At 38.0% G+C, this 18,164-nt stretch overlaps 1 protein-coding gene across 2 annotated transcripts; it reads right to left on the bottom strand.

Annotated features, from left to right (window-relative positions):
• Positions 1-183: 183 nt before the first annotated feature.
• LOC139795761 (protein-lysine methyltransferase METTL21E-like) lies at positions 184-16,544 on the bottom strand. Of its 2 annotated transcripts, XM_071742790.1 has the most exons (6): positions 16,375-16,543; positions 15,359-15,443; positions 5,684-5,841; positions 2,535-2,652; positions 1,294-1,625; positions 184-624 (listed from the first exon to the last, which is right to left on the bottom strand). In XM_071742790.1, exons 2-6 carry the CDS (start codon positions 15,426-15,428, stop codon positions 544-546), a joined length of 759 nt encoding a protein of 252 aa, XP_071598891.1. In that variant the 5' UTR covers positions 15,429-15,443; positions 16,375-16,543; the 3' UTR covers positions 184-543. The 2 variants fall into 2 exon arrangements, with proteins under 2 accessions (XP_071598891.1, XP_071598881.1); XM_071742780.1 differs by having other exon boundaries at positions 184-1,625; positions 16,375-16,544.
• Positions 16,545-18,164: the final 1,620 nt, after the last annotated feature.

Genomic DNA, 18,164 nt, shown 5'->3' with positions numbered 1-18,164 from the left:
TACAAGGGGGAGCTGAAAAAGATAAGGATTGACAGATTTCTAAGCCTTCAATATTACTAAAGCAAGTGCCTGCTACAGCAGAGGTGATAAAGCTCAAGTGGTCATTACCACATGAGCTGGGCTTCTAGCCCACAAGGGACTCGAAGTTCTCTCAGATTCAGTTCTAAACAAAATCAAAAAATGTTGAGTGTTCAAAGAATCGTTTTATTAGTCTTCCCAAATGACAGTGCTCTGATAGGCTTTCAAGCACATTAAAACAGGAACACACAGTACTGCGTAGCTAGGAGACAAGTATTTTGATTGTCCATCTAAAAAGATAAAAATAAACATCTAAGCCTGCCCATGCCTCAGCCACACCATGTCAGGCCAGTTTAGTCTTCTTCCTCCAACCATGACCAGAGGCAATGCAGAAGTCTTCTCTTGATGGCCACTGGTTTTTTTTTTATATTGTTGTTCCCTGAGATCCACATAAGAGTCTATTTTTGGAGGGGCAGACCTCCAAGAATTCAAAGTCTTTGCAAAGGGCAGCTGTACTCTTCTTATTCAAGACCTTTGTTGCAGCAACAAAACATCTAATTCCCTCTTGCCTCGTATGTGTGACTGTCTGCTGCAGAATCCCTGAATCTAAATAAAAAATGGAAGGGGAAAAAAGCATAATCGTTAAATCAACGAGTAACTAGTAAATTCTGTCTTTTTATTATGGCAGTATATTTCCCAGGTGGGGGATTTTTTCATCTGATTTAGTGTCCTATAAAGACCATTCCAAGGAAGGATTCACAGGATATCAATAATGGGAAAAAATCAGATTTGACATGACAACTTTTAAATGCAAACATTTATCATAGGCTTAAGTTTTAAATGATTGGTTGATCTTATGAGACTGATCAAAGCTGCAATTGAAAGTTATTGGAAATATTCGTTACACATCTCAACAATACCAGTAAAACTTGTAAAACTTATTAGTGTTGTCAGCTTAGCACATAAAAGTCAAGAAAACGTCAAAGATGTTTCTTCTCTGTATAAAGCTAATATGAAATTGAATTTAAGAATTCATCAGGGATGCACTAGAAATCTGATGTTTTGTTTTAGCTGTCTTCAAAAATTTCATTCCTGCAAGTGCCAGCAGCTTCTAACATGGAAATTATTAAAGAGAGAACAAGCTGCAAAAAACCTGAAACTGTCACCCCCTGTATCTCTCTTTCAGACCACCACTCTGGAAGATCTGACTTTCATCCTGCCTTTCCTCATCGCCTTATACAAGGTTATGTTCAAACTGGGGAAATCAGAAATCACCTCTAAGTCAAACAGAGTCTGAAATCTGCCCACAAACTGGTTCTCTTTGTCAAGCCTAAATTTCATAGCCCACAGAATAACAGTGTCATTCTTGCACAGGTGATCAAAAGTTAGGAGAAGTTCATCCAGGAAGGGATGGTGGTAAACTACATCAGCAGCCATAATGTAGTCAAAGTGACAGGAAGAGCTAGGGAAGTTCTTTTCCAGATCAATTCCCCAGGACAACTCCTTAACATGAGGCTGATGCTTGCACTTCAGTTTTGTATTTTGGAGAACATTGTACTGAAGGTTTCCCAGCAGCTCTGGCAAATCAGTGGCAGTCACAAGAGCACCTGTGACAGGGAGAAAACAAAGGTAATTTTAGAGTATACTTCAGAACTTGAGTATAAAACACATTCACAAAAGCCACTGCACAAGGAACTGATTTTAACAGGTAGCTCTCACTTGGGGGAACTGTAAATACTCCCAAAAAAATACTCCCAAAAGCTCTTAGACATTGAGCTCAAAATAAGTATTTTGTTGCTGGTAGTTCTACTCTACAGATTGCCATCAAATGCAGCTGGGGATGGGTGGGGAGAAATCAGGTACTTGCTGTGTTTTGATACCATATTGGTTAAAAGTACAGTGAGCAAACAGGGATTGAAGAACACCAGTTACTGACTTTAAAAAAACAGTCAAGAGGTCTAAGTATTGCCTCGGGTTCTTTCCTTTTCACATAGTAAGAAGATTTGTCAGACTATAGAAAGCTAAGATTCTGTTAAAATGCCGAAAATAGTGATTTGGATTCCTCTTGAGGAAAAATAGGCTTGTATGAGAGAAAATACAACAGTGTCTGCAGGAGAAAAGTCTAGGATCAATTGCTGAAAGAAAACGCTGAACATAAATAGAAAAAAAGTGACCTGGCATCCAAGAGCTGTTTGGTCAATGGAACATGATGCTTGGTCACACCTACATCTGGCTGCCAGTAATGTCCTGTGAGATTACAAGTTTCTCACTTTGGTCCCCTGTTTAACACTGTTCATTACATTATCATCTACTAGGACCTCCTTTATTGCATCAGTATATTCACAGCTTCACAGAAAATACTAACACATCAGGTTTCCAAATAAGCCTTTTGGAATTTACTTTTTCTTGCTCTTAGAAACTTTCAAACATCAGAATTTTCTAAGCCACTTCCTTTGTGCTCCAGTATTCATCTGAGAGATGTTTCCATGAGCATAAAAGCACTGGCATGTACTCACCCAGTAAGCTGGCTACTATGGAGACCAACCCAGTTCCAGCTCCAATTTCAATCACATTTTTGTCAACCAAATTGTATTGTTTAGAATTAGTTTCCAAAAAATAACACAGAACAAGAGCCTGTAGGGGAGGGAATCCATGAACATACTGAGCAAATAAATGAAATAAAACCCTTCACTAAATATGCATTGTCATTTAAAAGCATGCAAAAAAAAAAATTCTTCTGTAATTTCATGTCTTTTTAAATGAACAACATTAATTCAAGTGATGTTCCTAAAGGATCACAGCTTGCTATGAACTTTGAGCTCTGTGGGCTGACAAAATAAATGCCACAACATGCCTCAATATAGGCTTGCAAAGCATTACAGCCAGAAGGAACAACCACAATTATCTAATCTGTCACGCTGCATAACATGAGCTATGAAATTCCAGTCAGCAATTCCTGCTTATAACAGCACACACTTCTGGTTGAGCTAAAACACGTCCTTCACAAAGACATCTTGATGCAGGGACAGCTTGGAGAAGAAAATCCACAGTAACTGTCATTAAGCTCTTCTAATAGTTACTTATTTCTAACAATAATTAATTACTGCAGTGATTTAAAAGGGAACAATAGATGTACCCTGTTCTTTCAGTTTGTTTTTAGGTCCTCTGTGCTTATCTTGTTAAGCACAGCAAACCTTTATAGCAAACAAAGCCACAGAGCCCTCTACAACTGACTCATATGTATGCATTTAGAAACTGTAATTAAGGCTCTGCAGCTTTTCTGTCCTGTCCCACACTGACCAGTGAGTTTCAGTTCACTGTTGAAATAGAAATTGCTAAATTTATTCCTCTGACAGAGATGGTTTCCAGCTCATCTCCCACATTTTTCCTGTACTCAGATAATGATATAGTGTCCACTAACAAATATATATGATGGTTGCCACATCCTCTTGCAATATAGATCACCATTTGAAAAAGCAATTAGTGGGTCAATCTGGCACTGCAAAACTATGCTCCTAGTTTTACTTCTAATCCATTAAGAAGTAGAAAGAAGCAGAAGGAACATTGACCCAATGTTGACATGCTAGTAATTAAAACATTTTTTTTTCTCTCTACTTCTTAATTCAGAGCAAAAAGAGAAGGGCCTTTTATGCAAACTTACCTATATCTCACAATCAACAAAGCTTTGAAATAGAAGTAAGCCTGAGCACCAGGACTAATTAAATCCAGGTTCCTTAAGATTGCATCTGATGTTTGACTGACATTTAAAATCACATTATATTAAGATTTCCTACTAGTTCCATATATTTCTATAATTTCTTCCCTCGGACTTTTGCCATGTTCTGTTGTAGAAACTGGCTTGCAGGATCAAAATTTCTGTGGGCTAAATTAGGGAAACTTTGAATTCTGGCTTTTTTTCCATGAAACATGCAGAAACTTTACTTTTCTTAAAGTTTCTGCCCTCTCAACAAATTGGGATGACTTATTTTGGTAGAGTTCAAATACTGCAGCATGGAATACAAAGGAAGAATAATGAAAAGACACAGACCTTGCCTTCCTTCCACAGCAAATCTGGCTAAACCTTTTTAGAAAAAAAATATGCTTTTCAGAACAGTCCATGATTTTGTGTGAATAATCAGTCAGATAACCTTTCATCAAAGACATGCACTGAGGCCACCAACAGATACAGCATAAATTACTTGTCCAGGCTTGCTAAGACAAGGAAAGTCATTTGGAATTCAAAACAATGGAGTACTCTAACTCTCCTCAGATTAATTATGGCCATAATTCTCTAAAAATACTACAATCAGTAGTAAACCACAGTAGTTTCTTTCACTCTTGTTTCAAAACAGCACCTTAGCTGCATTGCAGAGATTCAAAACCTTGAAGAAGGCTCTCTGTAGGGCGGGCATGTTGATGGTTCTTTTATCAAAAGCCAAGGACAACAGTTCTGTCCCACTAGATTTTGAGTTGTTTAAGAAACTGAAAGCTCCATCTAAACCTTTTCCCATGTCTCAGAATTTACAAGGTGAATTTCTTCCTCACACAAGTAGGTTGAGTAGCTTCTATGAGTGCTAATACCTTGTGAGCTCACATCACACTCTTTCCACAACCTGGATCTGCCTGCTATGTAGCCATCCATATTTATAAAATATACAGAAATGTAACATAATAAATGTAATAAAAAATGAGCCAGCAGTGTGCCCAGGTGTCCGAGAAGGCCAACACATCCTGGCTTGCATCAGGAATAGTGTGGTCAGCAGGAGAAGGAAAGTGATTGTGTCCCTGTAATCAGAATCGGTGAGGCAACACCTTGAGTGCTGTGTTCAGTTCTGGGCCCCTCACTACAAGAAGGACACTGAGGTGCTGGAGCAGCTTCAGAGAAGGGCAAAGGAGCTGGTGAAGGGTCTGGAGAAAAAGTCTTATGAGGAGAGGCTAAGGGAACTGGGATTGTTTACTTTGGAAAAGAGGAGGCTGAGGGGAAACCTCATTGCTCTCTACAGCTGCCTTAAAGGAGGGTGTAGTGAGGTGGGTGTTGGCCTCTTCTCCCAAGTGAATAACAATAGGACTAGAGGAAATAACCTGAAGTTGCTTCAGGTGAGGTTTAGACTTGATATTAGGAAGTATTTATTTACTGAAAGAGTAGTTAGGTGCTGGAACAGGCTGCCCAGGGAGGTAGTGGAGTCACCATCCCTGGAGGTATGAAAAAAACATTTAGAAGTGGCATTTGAGGACATGGTCTAGTGGGCACAGTGGTTTGTTTGTTTTTTTCCTGGATGGACAGCTGGACTCAGTGATGTTAGAGGTCTTTTTCAACAAGGACAATTCTGTGATTCTGTAATCATCATAAGACAGGCATATTTCCTTCAAAATATGTTTGTAACTAGCTAATAGGATGAAAAGTTACTGGTAGGTGAGGAGGAAACACACGATCACACATTTTGTGGGATAGGGGCACAAACAAGAAATACCATTTAAGCTTTGAGAACCAGGAATCCATACTAAACCAGGCGAAATTCAGGTTTTGAATTTGCAGAATGGAGACAGAGAAGCAAAGAATGTTTTCCTTGGGTTTATAACTAACAATAAAATGTATTCATCATGCAAAACAGAAGTTCTAATATAGCCCAAAACTAAAAAAAACAATACTGCATAAATATTGTACCGATGGCCAGACGACTGCCCCGTAGCAATCAGTGGCTTCTGTAATTCTTATCTCGTGGCCAGCAAAGTGAAAGCCTTCCCAGGGCTTATTAGTTATAACAGCAGGAAAAAATCTCCTTCTCATGATTTCATCAATTATCTGTTCGTCTTTTTTTCCCCCTGAAAGCAAAAGTATAAAAGGTCAAACAGGCTGAGTGGGCTGATAAGGAAACTGTGAATTTATATTGAAAAGATGATTTGGAAGCAAGAATGTGAATTGCATCTGTGAATAAAACGCATTTCCCCATAACTGGTTAGAACAATTCATGGGAAGTCTCCCAAATTTGATTGAACTTTTTGGTTTATGATTAAATCATTTCTTTCCTGTTTTGCTGAATAATCCAAGCTCACAAAAAGTAAAGACGTGGAATGTTACCATATATTGCTTTCCATTTCAGCAATTCAAAGGAAATTTTTAAACTTCTTTTTCCCTTCAAGAACAGCTGCCCCATTACAGACACTCAGGGTCTTGTATGCCTGGCTTTTTTATTATTTTTCCATGCCCTTTTATACTTTCCCTAAATTATAGTTCTTTTTGCCAGTAAACAAAAGGAGCCACAGTATCATTTACAAGTCTGTCACAAAACTTGTGAAACAGATCCTAGCAACGCAAATTATGACAACCAGGAGGGAAAGCACTACTGTTGTCAGGAAAGCTTATCCACCCATCCCAACTGAGCCCTGTCACAGGGATTCTTTCCAGTTGGCTTGATATCCTGAATGCCATCCCTGTTGCTATGGGAAGGATATTTATGATAGCTAGCATAATCCCAAATGACTCTTCTAACAGGAAAGTATTCATTTTTAGCTGAATACCAAGCCTTCTCAGTTTTGTCATCATCAAACAAAGCTGCACCACAATGTTACCAAAAAAAAAAAAAAAAAAAAAAAAAAGATTAGCTAAAGCATCTTTCCAGAGTATTGTCTTAGCAAAGTCTAGAACCATTCCAAGTTTTCACAGGAAATTTGCTTTCATGGCCAGCTATGATCTCTTGGCAAATTAGCTACAGCAAAACATGTTTACAAGCTATGCCTCCTAGAAAGCATGCTAGAAATCTAGATAATTGGGCTACAATCTTGGCCAAAACAGAGTTCCTGTATAAAGCCTGCAGTTACCATGGAAATCACAGATACCAAGATCAGGATCTTTATGGAGACTGCAAGCCAAATGGCTTTGAAACATGAGAACATTTATGTTTTCATCAGCATAAAACACATTGGTCTATCAAAGATTCTTCATCTTTTCTTCCCTCCCAAATCGCTGCTGTCACAGGAGATCATGGCCTCAAATGCTGTCATTTGCTTTGCCATATGCCTCAGTATTTAAGTGCCATAACCTATTGACAAAGTCTTTCTCCTCTCCTTGTGATGGAAGGACATGAACAAAGAGATGATACCAAACAAAAACACATTAATGCTTAGGTTCATTAGCCAGTGCTTTAAGCATGTAGCTCAACTTAATCTAAGCATCAGAAAAAAATAGAGAATAGCAACAAAAATGGGAAAAAAATCGAAAGGTTCCTGTTTGATCTTAGTATGTTGACACTAAGAAATAACCTGGAAGTTGGAAAAAAAAAAAAAAACAACCACAAAAAGAACCAATAAACACCCTCAGTAATGCAAGAAAATTTAAAATATTCACAGTATAATTTTATAAAGGTAGTTTAAATAAAATACTCAACACTGAAGCTATGAAGTCTTAAGATGTTAGAAAAGAAGTAGTATGTGGCAGCTCGTTATGTCTTCTGGAAGCCTCTGATGTTGAGAGAAAGCACATGCCTCATGGTGCCTGCAAGCAGGGAACTCAGCACAAATATGATTTAAGTGCCAGAGAAATGCTGCACCAGAGCAAAATTAATCTTTTCTTATGAAAGAATTAATATGAAGCTGTCTCATTACACATATTGTAAGTGTATTTAATCTATCATCCTGCTTCCAGGCATACCAGACATAGTCTGCTTTTAATCTTCTCTAACTGCTTAGAGCAGTCTGATCTTGTTCCGTGATCAGTAGTTGCTGGGGAAGTAAAAAGCTATTCCTTCTATTACCTCCCAATTACAACCATTTTTCTTGATTCTTCCTCCTTGGACATCTGTTTTGGGTCCAATTTTGTTGAGAAGCTGTAACTTATTAAGTCTTAACTTATAAAGCTTCTGCCAGAAGATCTATAAAACTTCAGCAGTATTACAGCTACTCCTCCAGTGCTCAATAAACATTTCCCACCTATTCCCTACATTATCAGCAGTCTTTCTACTGAAGGTTTGCAGAGCACTTACACTAACAGAGTTCATAGACCACTGCTCCCTACCCTCAGCTAAACTGTGCTCACCCCTAAAAAAAAAATGCCAGATCTGCTGCTTAATAACACCACTTAAAGCTTTGGCCATTTTATGCTTTTGGTACTCCCCCAGGTGGCTTATACGGAGAAGTTTACCTAATTTTTGTATTTTTGTCTTCACCTTAAGAAGCTCTCACTATTGTGGAGAATCAAAAAGCACTGAGTATATTTCATCAAAGACATCACATGTGAGATACGCTGCCAAACCCTAGTAAGAAATTTTATCTGGACCAGAATGCTAATGATTCTGATGAAGAATGTTCATCTTCTGATGAAGAGTGCTGACAGTATAAAGAGTGCAGACTTTTAGTCACATTTGCTGAATTATATAGAAGTTTTCCTTCAGACTATGAAAAGCACTTTTCCATTTTCTGCCTTATCTTTCAGAATAATCACACTTCTTTGAGACTGCACAAAAGGAAAGAGGTGAATTTTTCTCTAAGTGCCTTCAAAGCAGTCAGAACAGAAAAAAATAATGAACAAGTGGGAAATCTTTCAAGCAACAAGAAAATTGTTATCAGAGTACGCAAAATTCAAGTGAGATCAAGTCTTTTTAAACCCGCAAACATGGAGAAAGTTCTGCTGGTACTTTCAGCAAAATAGTTTGTTGGTAACAGATGTAAAAATCTGATAGGGAGTTATCCTCATGGAAGTGTTTATCTCTGTGATAGAACATGCTCTCTTTTTCAGGAAGAAAAATTCTCGGAATTGTGACTCATTGAATGGATTTTAAGACCACAAAAACTGACTATTCAGTAGAACTGGGTCAGGCAAGACAAGAGGAGGCTTAATTAACCTGTCTCTTAATTCTTGGAAGAATGAAAGCACATAAATGGGCATTTCCAGCAATATTACTCAAAGAACCAATACTAAACTCTCCCAACTTAAAGATCTGCTAGGACAGGTTCCTCCCTTCTTTATTTTTCTGGGCTTGACCAGGTTTACCCTCACTCCTCTTCTGTGGTTTGGAGAGGTGTGGAAGTGGTATCTACACAGAATGACTTTCTTCAGCCTATTTGTATCTTTGCATGAGCATATATACACAGAAACCAGTGCAGTTTTAGTTGCTAGAACTTTATTTATTTTAAGATGAGACACTCTGATCCCGCTCAGGTAACACTGAGGTAATTTTTGGTAGTGAAACAGATAGTGATCCTTTGGTCTTGAACTTCTGTATCCAAAGGAGTTCCCATCTATAGATGCTCCAAAATTCTTCTTGAAATAGAATTTTAATGTCTTTGTGTTTCTTAAGACTTTCTTCTTATGGGGTTGGCTTCTTACAGCACCCTATGAAACATTTTAGGTATTGTCTAATGTCTTTGAAGCATGTTCTTTGAACTCCCTTGAGTTTAAGCTAATACTAGGGCTGAGGGAGAAAAGTCATATCCTGCTGATACATCTTGCACTATATCAACCACATCATTAAGAAAATGCCATAATCATCATTCTGAAAGGCAATGAAATCATCATCATTACAATTGAAATAAGAACATAGTTTTCCAAAGAGATGAACTGAATCATATGTAAGAACAGAGTTTAGAAGTCAGTGGCAGATTACAGAAATGTGTGTCAAGCTGCAAAATCTTGTGTAGGGAACCAGAAGATTTTGCCGACACATCCAAATGTCAAATGAAATGTCTCATATTAGATCAAAACCTAAAGAAAGAAAAGGAATTTTGCTGAGACAGAGTTGGAGAAGTCCTTCAAGTAAGGGAGCGAAAGCAGAAGGAAAATAACAGGAAAAGGACTGAGTCAGAATGGAGCAAGTTGCAAACTGCAGCATCTATTTCTTTAACAATGAAGCAAATCTCATTAATGGGCCTTAGGCTATCTTTGTCTGCACAATTTTTGCTTAGAATGCCTAGAAATTCAGTACCTGTTTAGAAACATGCTACATGATTGGCTGTTCCTTCTACATCAGCTGTCACATAAAATCATACTTGGGAGTATAGAGCTCCATCAGGAAACCGTGCCCTTAAAATTCAACTGAGTATCTTCCATCAATTAATAGCATATGTCAGAGCTCTCAATGCATAACTAATGATACTGCCTACATTAAAGCATTCTCCACTAATAAAAAGGGAAAAGACACAGGCACTGTTAAACAGCATTAAAAATGCAGAAAAAAGCAGAAAAGACAAACAGGCTGAATCAAATATTATTTTTTTTTAAATAGATACTACTGTCAAGGTACCCGAAGTAAAATGTGGTTAAAACCAGAAGCAAAATGACCCTTCCACATAAAAGCTGTCAAAAGCATAGAATTCAGTATCTCTATTTTCAGACTCACTCAGAAATAACACAGAGTAACAAAACATCTTCCAAGTGTTTTGCTAATGGATTAGGACAGCATTAATTCAGAAGTAATAGTTTAGCCCAACAATTTATCAAAACAACCTACAGGGGAAAAAATACAGATTAGTCTCTTTCAAGTGCTGGCCTGACCCTACTTAGTCTCTTGAGGTCAAATGGTGTCACAGCCCAAGGTGATAAAGAAATAAGAGCCATCCATCTACTTTTCTCCTGCTTTGATGGATCTTCTCCAACTGGCCAATGGAATGAAATCCAAGCCTACAGCACAAACTTGACCTGAAAAAACTGAGCTCTACAGCAACATATTCTGTCTTCTTCAGAAGCAGTATACTCCTACCTACAGAGTTTAGGTTTAAAATTTACCACTTAGACTTGGACTTAGAAATGTTTTAAGAACCATGTATCAGCCTCTGTGAAGAGGTACATGACTCTTCTAAGACTTCTTAGCAATTGCCTCTGAGTTTCATGAACACAGGAGGACTCCCTGTGCTGATATTATTGATTGAGTAATGCATGAGAAAAAGTTCCAAGAACTTGTGATAGCCAGGGCTCTTCAGATATCCCCACTCCAGACATTCAGAACTGGACAGTCACCCAGAGTAAATATTCAAGCTGTATTTTATATATATATGTATTTTTAATATTTATATATAATATATATGTACTATATATATGTGATATGTGCATTGTGTATATATATATTGTATATAAACATAAATATATATGTATTATATATAAATACATATATGTATATAAATATATATGTATATAAATATATATGTATTATACATATATATGTATATATTATGTATTATATTTATGTATTATATTTATTAGATATGCATGTAATAAAATAGCTAGCTATATATTCCAAAGCCAAGAAGACACCTGCAGAAAGGTCAGTAAGGGAACATATCTGCAATTAGTTCTCTAACTGTAAGGGATGTGTAGAGAAGAGTTGCATTACTAAACTGATAGGAATCATCAGAAGGAAGCCCTGTGGACCCATCGAGCTATTTCCCATGGCTCAGAAGCAGCTTACACCAAAACTAAACTAGGTCCCAATTCTAAGGGACTCGGGAGTCTCACAATTTTTACTGAGATACTGACAAATCAGGATCAGGGCATTGGTCTTGCAAGCATTACTGATCATTCCATGGAAATATATACAATCCTGAATTGCAGAATAGTCCTCATATTCCAGCTGGTATCAGTTTAATATTTTTATTTTATTTCATTTATTTCTATTTCATTCCATTACATCATAAGGACCCTTAAGGGAAGGATCCTTACAAAGGTTAGGAAGGAAATATAATCCTTCTCTTGACTTTCCAGTCAGTGGTAACCTACACCTTTCTAAGAAAATAAAGCAAAGTACTCATCTAAACTACAGTTAATTGTTTCTTACTTAATCCCTACCTACAAAAAACAAAAATTTTTTATTTCAGCTCATCCTGCTGAAGTGGTGGCAATGATGAGGTACATTGTATTGCTTAATTTAAGATGCTATGTCAGGGTAATATACTATGAAATGCAGAAATACAGAACTGCCACCCACAAGCTGCCTCTTCTCAGCCAAGTGACAAGAGACACTTAGCTCAGAGCATGAGAAGAGAACAGGACAGGGGTATGCTCACAATATCCAGTCTAAGTATTTACCCAGGCTTGAGAGACATGTTTCAGTTTGGAATTCACACCACAGATATTCCAGACCCACCCAAGTCACGGGTCATCCAAAACCATTAGAAGTCTGAAAATAGGACTGTCATAGTCAGACTGTCTCATGAACACATAATGAATTCAAATGTGCAAATGTGCCAAGAATTTCCCACTTTGCTTTATCATTTTTGTCTGTGATTGAAAACATCTACAGGTCTAGGCTCTGCTGCTATTTAATCTCTAAAGATAACTAAATTATTTCCCTTTGATTACAAAAGCAGATTATGTTCTGAAATTACAGGGTCTAAAGTACGTTACAAAAGGTCACCAGCCAATTTCCTGATGGATAAAAAGGTTCTGGATTAATAATTTAGACACTGTAAAACACTGTTTAGCTTTATCTTTCACATATCTCACCTTGCCCAGTCAAGAGGGCTTTTATGCCATTGGAAATGGCTCTTACATCCTTGTAACAATATGCTAGGTAAGTAAGGTGTTATACTTTAGAGATGATAATTAATGGAAGATGTTGTTTGGTTGCCTTTTTTATTTAAAAAAAAAAAAAAAAATAGGAAGATAAGAGAAGGCATGTGGTGGGAAGATAGATGTCATTTTTTTATAGTATAAGTAGTCTCATTTTTTTACTTAATTTTTTAAAATTTATTAATTAAAATTTAGTTAATTTTTTATTAATTGCAAAGTCCACTATATAAAGAATGGTTCAGCAATTCATTGACTCAGAAAATGGAGGAACTGGGTGCTGGACCTTCCCAAGCAGAATTCAAATTCACAACTCACTCACCCAAGGGGTGTGGTCTAGTACAGAACCAGGTGCTTCCCCTCCCTTCCACCACCACCAGAGGTGGGCCATCAGAAAACCAGGGTTGCAAGAATCATGCTAGAAGGACAACAAGCAAGGAAAATCCCAGCTACAATTTTGGAACTCAGATGTACAGAGGCAGAGCTGGGCTTCACATTCTGGTTCCAGGATACTTTTCACATTTTACAGCAAAATAGAGGTCAATAGAAAAGTGTCAGTGGGGCAGGCGTGAGAAAGATAAGAAGTCTCTTTAGAAGTAATGCATGAAAGAGGAATAAGACACTAAGTCACTCCCTCTTGTAACTTTAAAGTTACAAATGCTTCTCAATTGCCTCCATTCCAACTATGTCCCATTTAAGGCACCTTTCTGGACTCCACACAGAGACATGAAATGAGAGCAGGAATTGCCATTAATTAGGACATCTGTCAAACAGGGTGAGCAGGAGTGTGTCCCTTCTAAAATGCTAGGAGATAATGTGAAGGTTACCAGGTCAGCATTTTCTCAGATATTTATGGATTAAAAAGTGATCCCTGGTCAAGTGAAGTGAGATGGGTGGACTGTCAAGGACAAGTATGCCTTGCAAACTTGCTCTTCTCCTTTCATCTTAGAGGTAAAATTATCCTGGGGTGAAGTCAAATAATGCGACTGTGGAAAAGTAATTTAGCATCTCAAGAAATGAAGATGGGAGAGGCAGTCTGACCTCAAAAGTTTAGCCAGGGAGAGTTAAAGCTAATGATCAGGAGAAATCATCAGAGGGAAGAAAAGAGACATCTGATAACACAGGTGTGATGGAGAACTGATTGCATAAAGACACCAAAGGAGAGATCAGGTTAGGTGAGGACCTACCTGAAAGCTGAGAACCAGTTAGTAATGGAAATCATGAGCAAGAATAAGGAATATTAACCTAGAGAACGTGAGAGAAGGAAGAAGGAAAGGGGAGGGCACCAAGTTTAAGCAGCTCAGACTGCAACTTGCAGAGAAACTGAACCGGAATAAGAACCCCAAGAAACAGAGAATAAGACTGGAAAAGTGAAGTTAATAAAATGGGAATGGGGAAGGCTGTAGAGGAAAAGAGTAAGAACAAGGAAAGCACTGGATCAGGGTGATGAAGCAAGTAAGTCTCCATGCAGTAAGTTCACCTCCAGACCCTGGCATGGAATTTAATATGCTGAAGCCTGGTGCCAGGTGAAACTGTAAAGCTATCCCATTTTCCATTCACACCCCCTCATCCTTTTAACATAGTGGTTCTAGACATGGAAGAGAACCACCTGCTATTGCCTATGCAAATTTATCTCAGCCCTCATCTGCTACAGAATACACGATGAAACTTCAGTATTTCATCTACCTCTAATATTTATACTTCTAGACACTTCTTCCCCCCAAAATCATGCTTCATTGCATAGGATCAACCTGAGTCTTCATTCAGCTGAGAAATACAGAATAGGAAAGCGAATTACATTAAAGAAAATCTGCAGATTAAAGCACTTTAGAATCATAGAATCATAAAATGGTCTGGGTTGGAAGGGACATTAAAGACCATCAGGTTTCAACACCTCCCCCTCAACCAAGTTGGTCAAAGCCTCATCCAGCATTGAACACTTCCAGGGAGGGGGCAACCTTTGTGGAACAGCAATCCACACCAATTCCTATCAGCTACCTTCTTGTGTGATGTCAGCTCTCCAGAAATTGTCATCAAGTTGGGGTACTTTAAAAAAAGTACTCAAAAGCAAAACAACAAACATTAATTTCACTAAGCAAATAATTAGGTTCAGGTATTGTGGACACACCCAAAGCTCTGCCTTGTTGAACTAAACCAGACACTGAGCTCTCCTGAAAAAGCAGCAGCCCAAACCCCTGGGTCTCCATGGACCAAGGTTCAGCTAAGACTAAAAAAAAATAAATATTAAAAATGAAATAATAATAATAATAAATAAATAGTTCTTCCACATTCAGCTACAGAATGTAAATAGACCCTATCCCAAAATGACATGTACTTGCCCTAAAACCTTGTCTTATTCCTGATGACCTCTAAAAAGATTACTCTTAGTGCTTTAGGAACTTGACAGATGTGCTCCCATGAACTTGCTTAAGAGAAAAAGCTGCCAACAGCACCTCAAGATGTTTGAAAATTAGGTTTGAGGCTGTTTAGACAAAATCCAAGCTTGCAATAGCTGATGCTCCCTAATTGACACTCTACAAACAAAACTCTCCTCAACAGTTTGGTCATATTCACATTTTCATTCTCTGGAACCAGTGGCAGGCAAGATGCCAGGAACTGGAAGGAAACTTCTGGGACTTGAACATTCGGGCATGGCAGATACTGCATAGCTAGAACATTACTATGGCAGTGCTATCTGATGTATTTTCTGAACAAGAATCATGAACAAAATTCTTCAGAAAAACTTAATGAGAAGACAGCTCATTGCCAGCAAGGCACCTTGTCCCTTACACTTAACAGCATTCCTAAGTGGAACAAGAAAATACAGTGAAAGAAGTAGTGTCTTACCTTCTTGTCTTTCCAGTGCTTCTATCAGTCCATTTTGTAGATGGTTAGATTGTGATGATGTCAAATCCATAATATGCTACAAAGCCTGGGACAAAGAAACACAAGGCTGTCTAAATAAAATTACTTCATTTTTTTAATTCCCTCAGATAAAAAATAAATTTTTTATTCTATTATGCTATAATTTACTTTTATTGATAATAAAAATGTGTCACACAAATATCAGTATTCAAGGCATAAAAGAAGCAGAAGCAGCAAGCTAGTTCAACTGTTCTACTCTCAGAGAGGGGAAAAAGCAAGTATATTTTAAAAAAATAGCTTTGATAAACATTTAGAAATTTAATTTAAAAGTCTTAAATTGAAATCAATTCAAATCAGGGTTGGGAGGCTTATATATGATTGAAAAGAAAGGTAGCAACACGTTTGAAATAGAAAAGTCGCACCAAAAGTAACTAATGATGTTTGAATTAGTTTGCTTGGAAGGGAAGGAAACATCCTGTAAGTAAAAGTTACACATGAGAATAAGTGGGAAGCAGGATCTATAAAGAACATGAAGAACAGAATAAGTATATGTCTTTATAAACAGACAGAACGTGCAGACTCACAGAGGAAAGTAATTGGAAAAGGATGACAGAGAGCATACAATTTTCATCTGTCTGAAGAAAAGCAGACAGAGAACGATTAGACCCAAATTGTTGATATTTCACAATCCAAAACCAGTGAGTTCACTGAGAAAAAAAAAGTGCTCTAATAATGTTTTTAATGCTTTTTTTTAAAAAAGCACCATTTTCTTTCGTACATTTTATTTTCCTTCTAAAAATAACCTTGCAACTACAAGGTTACTACTATAACATGGAACTACAAAACAACCTGTCTGACTTCAGCATACTACAAGCAACTGAACAGTGCAGAACATCCCAATAGTTGGGTGGTTTTTCAAGGTAAATGACACAGAGTAACATAAAATACACAGATAAGCAAAGCCCCATTGGCAACCTCGGTGTTTCGTTCAACATTACCTCTATCTCCTGCAGCTTTCCAGAGATGGTGTTGACACAGAAAAGCCTTTATCTGCCTGCTCGTTGCTCTCCCAGGCAGGATCTTGCTCCCAAGTGCGTGCCACACATGGGAAACATCCTCACCCTGGGGAGCAGTAACAAATCCCGACAGCTGCAGCGCCAGCACAGAGCGGGCACCGCACGCCGCGTCCCTTACGTAAGGGAGCAGATTTCCTGACAGCAACAGGCACCAGGAGCAACAGGCACCAGGGCACAGGAGCTCCAACCAACACGTGAACCCACCTTGCAGTGTGTTTGACAAAAAAATAAAGCAGTGGCACGGTATTAGTAACCACTCACCTAGAAGTTATCCAAGAGGCGAACGTTCTTTGGAGTCAAAGGGGTCCCGCAGGCACGGCGGGCAGGGCACGATGGTGAGTTTGTGGCAGGGGTGTCTGGATGCAAGCCCACCTTGTCAGGCAGAACTGGAACAATGTACACAACCCCCCAACATCTCAGCCCACTTTTCCCCCCCAGGCCAGTTGTCACCTTGCATACATACACCTCTACAACTCCTCTCTTGTACATACAAGATGTACATGGGGTCAGTGGATCCATGGTAACAAATGCAGGTATCTTTAAGACTCCTCTTATTTAGACTGCAACAAATTCAGGACAGAAACTCTTGTCTTTACCAATTTTTTTCAAAAAACTACACAAAAGCTTGGCTGAGCTTTGTAGGAGCCATTGAAAAATAGTAAATTATTGTACAAGAATACTAAAGAAGCCCCACAGAGAACCGAAGGCCTCTGTGTTTTATCATACTTGGCTGAAGAAATTAATAGTAATTCTTCTACAGTTAGAGACTATAAAATAAATTGGAGAACTCATCTACACTTCTAAAGCAGAATTCAGGAACGTTGAGTGATTCACAGAATACTGATGAAAAGTGGCTGACCAGGCTGAGATTTTGCTTGAAATACGGTATTTTACAAAAGCAGTATCAAAAGAGATTGGGTTTGCCTAAGTAAACACTGTACATAAACTATTTGACTCTCTGCAACTATAAGGGTTAAATTCTACCCACTTCACCTCAGCTCTCCATTGGTTTAGGGGAGGCTCCTGCTTCACATGAAACTTCAGCTGTGTGGTCTTAGAATTTCAACAGTGTAACAATCAGAAATAAAGTAGAAATTCTGAATGAGAAGACTAAAGAAACAAGGAGAACTAAAACATAATATCAGAAGTACTTGCACCATTCAGTGCTTTTCCATAGGAGCAATGAATAAATACCCCAACTGTTTGGAGACAGGTGAAGCAGTGGGAAAGCCTGAGCCCAACACATTGTTTCTTTCACAAATTAACATGATACCAGGGCTACAAGCAGTGGGTACCACTGGACATCAGTTTTGCAGACAAATTCTGTCTTTGAACAGGCATGGATTTCAAGTCTAGAAACAGGACGTTTAAATTCAGAACATAAATTATTCTGGCTCCTCAGATTATACAGAGAGACTTTCTGTGCTGTATGATTTCCCCCAAGATTTTACAAGGGCTCACATCATTTAATGAATGATTCAATAAGCAACATTGGTTTTGGCACAAAGTTTTTAAAACATGCATAGTGGAATATGATTGAGCTCACTTTCCTTCCCTAAGAATATAGAAATAAACCTAGCAGCTTTCAAAATTTCATGTAAGTTTTAAGTTAAGGAAGCAACAGACTACATGTGATTTTTAATAGCTTTCTCACCTCAGAGCATCACATTTTGGCTCAGTTTTGAATTTCAGAACAGAAAAACTTAAAGACC

This window comes from Heliangelus exortis, chromosome 1, assembly GCF_036169615.1.
Source record: "Heliangelus exortis chromosome 1, bHelExo1.hap1, whole genome shotgun sequence".
Lineage (NCBI taxonomy): Eukaryota > Metazoa > Chordata > Aves > Apodiformes > Trochilidae > Heliangelus > Heliangelus exortis.
This window is presented reverse-complemented; position numbering and strand designations above follow the sequence as displayed.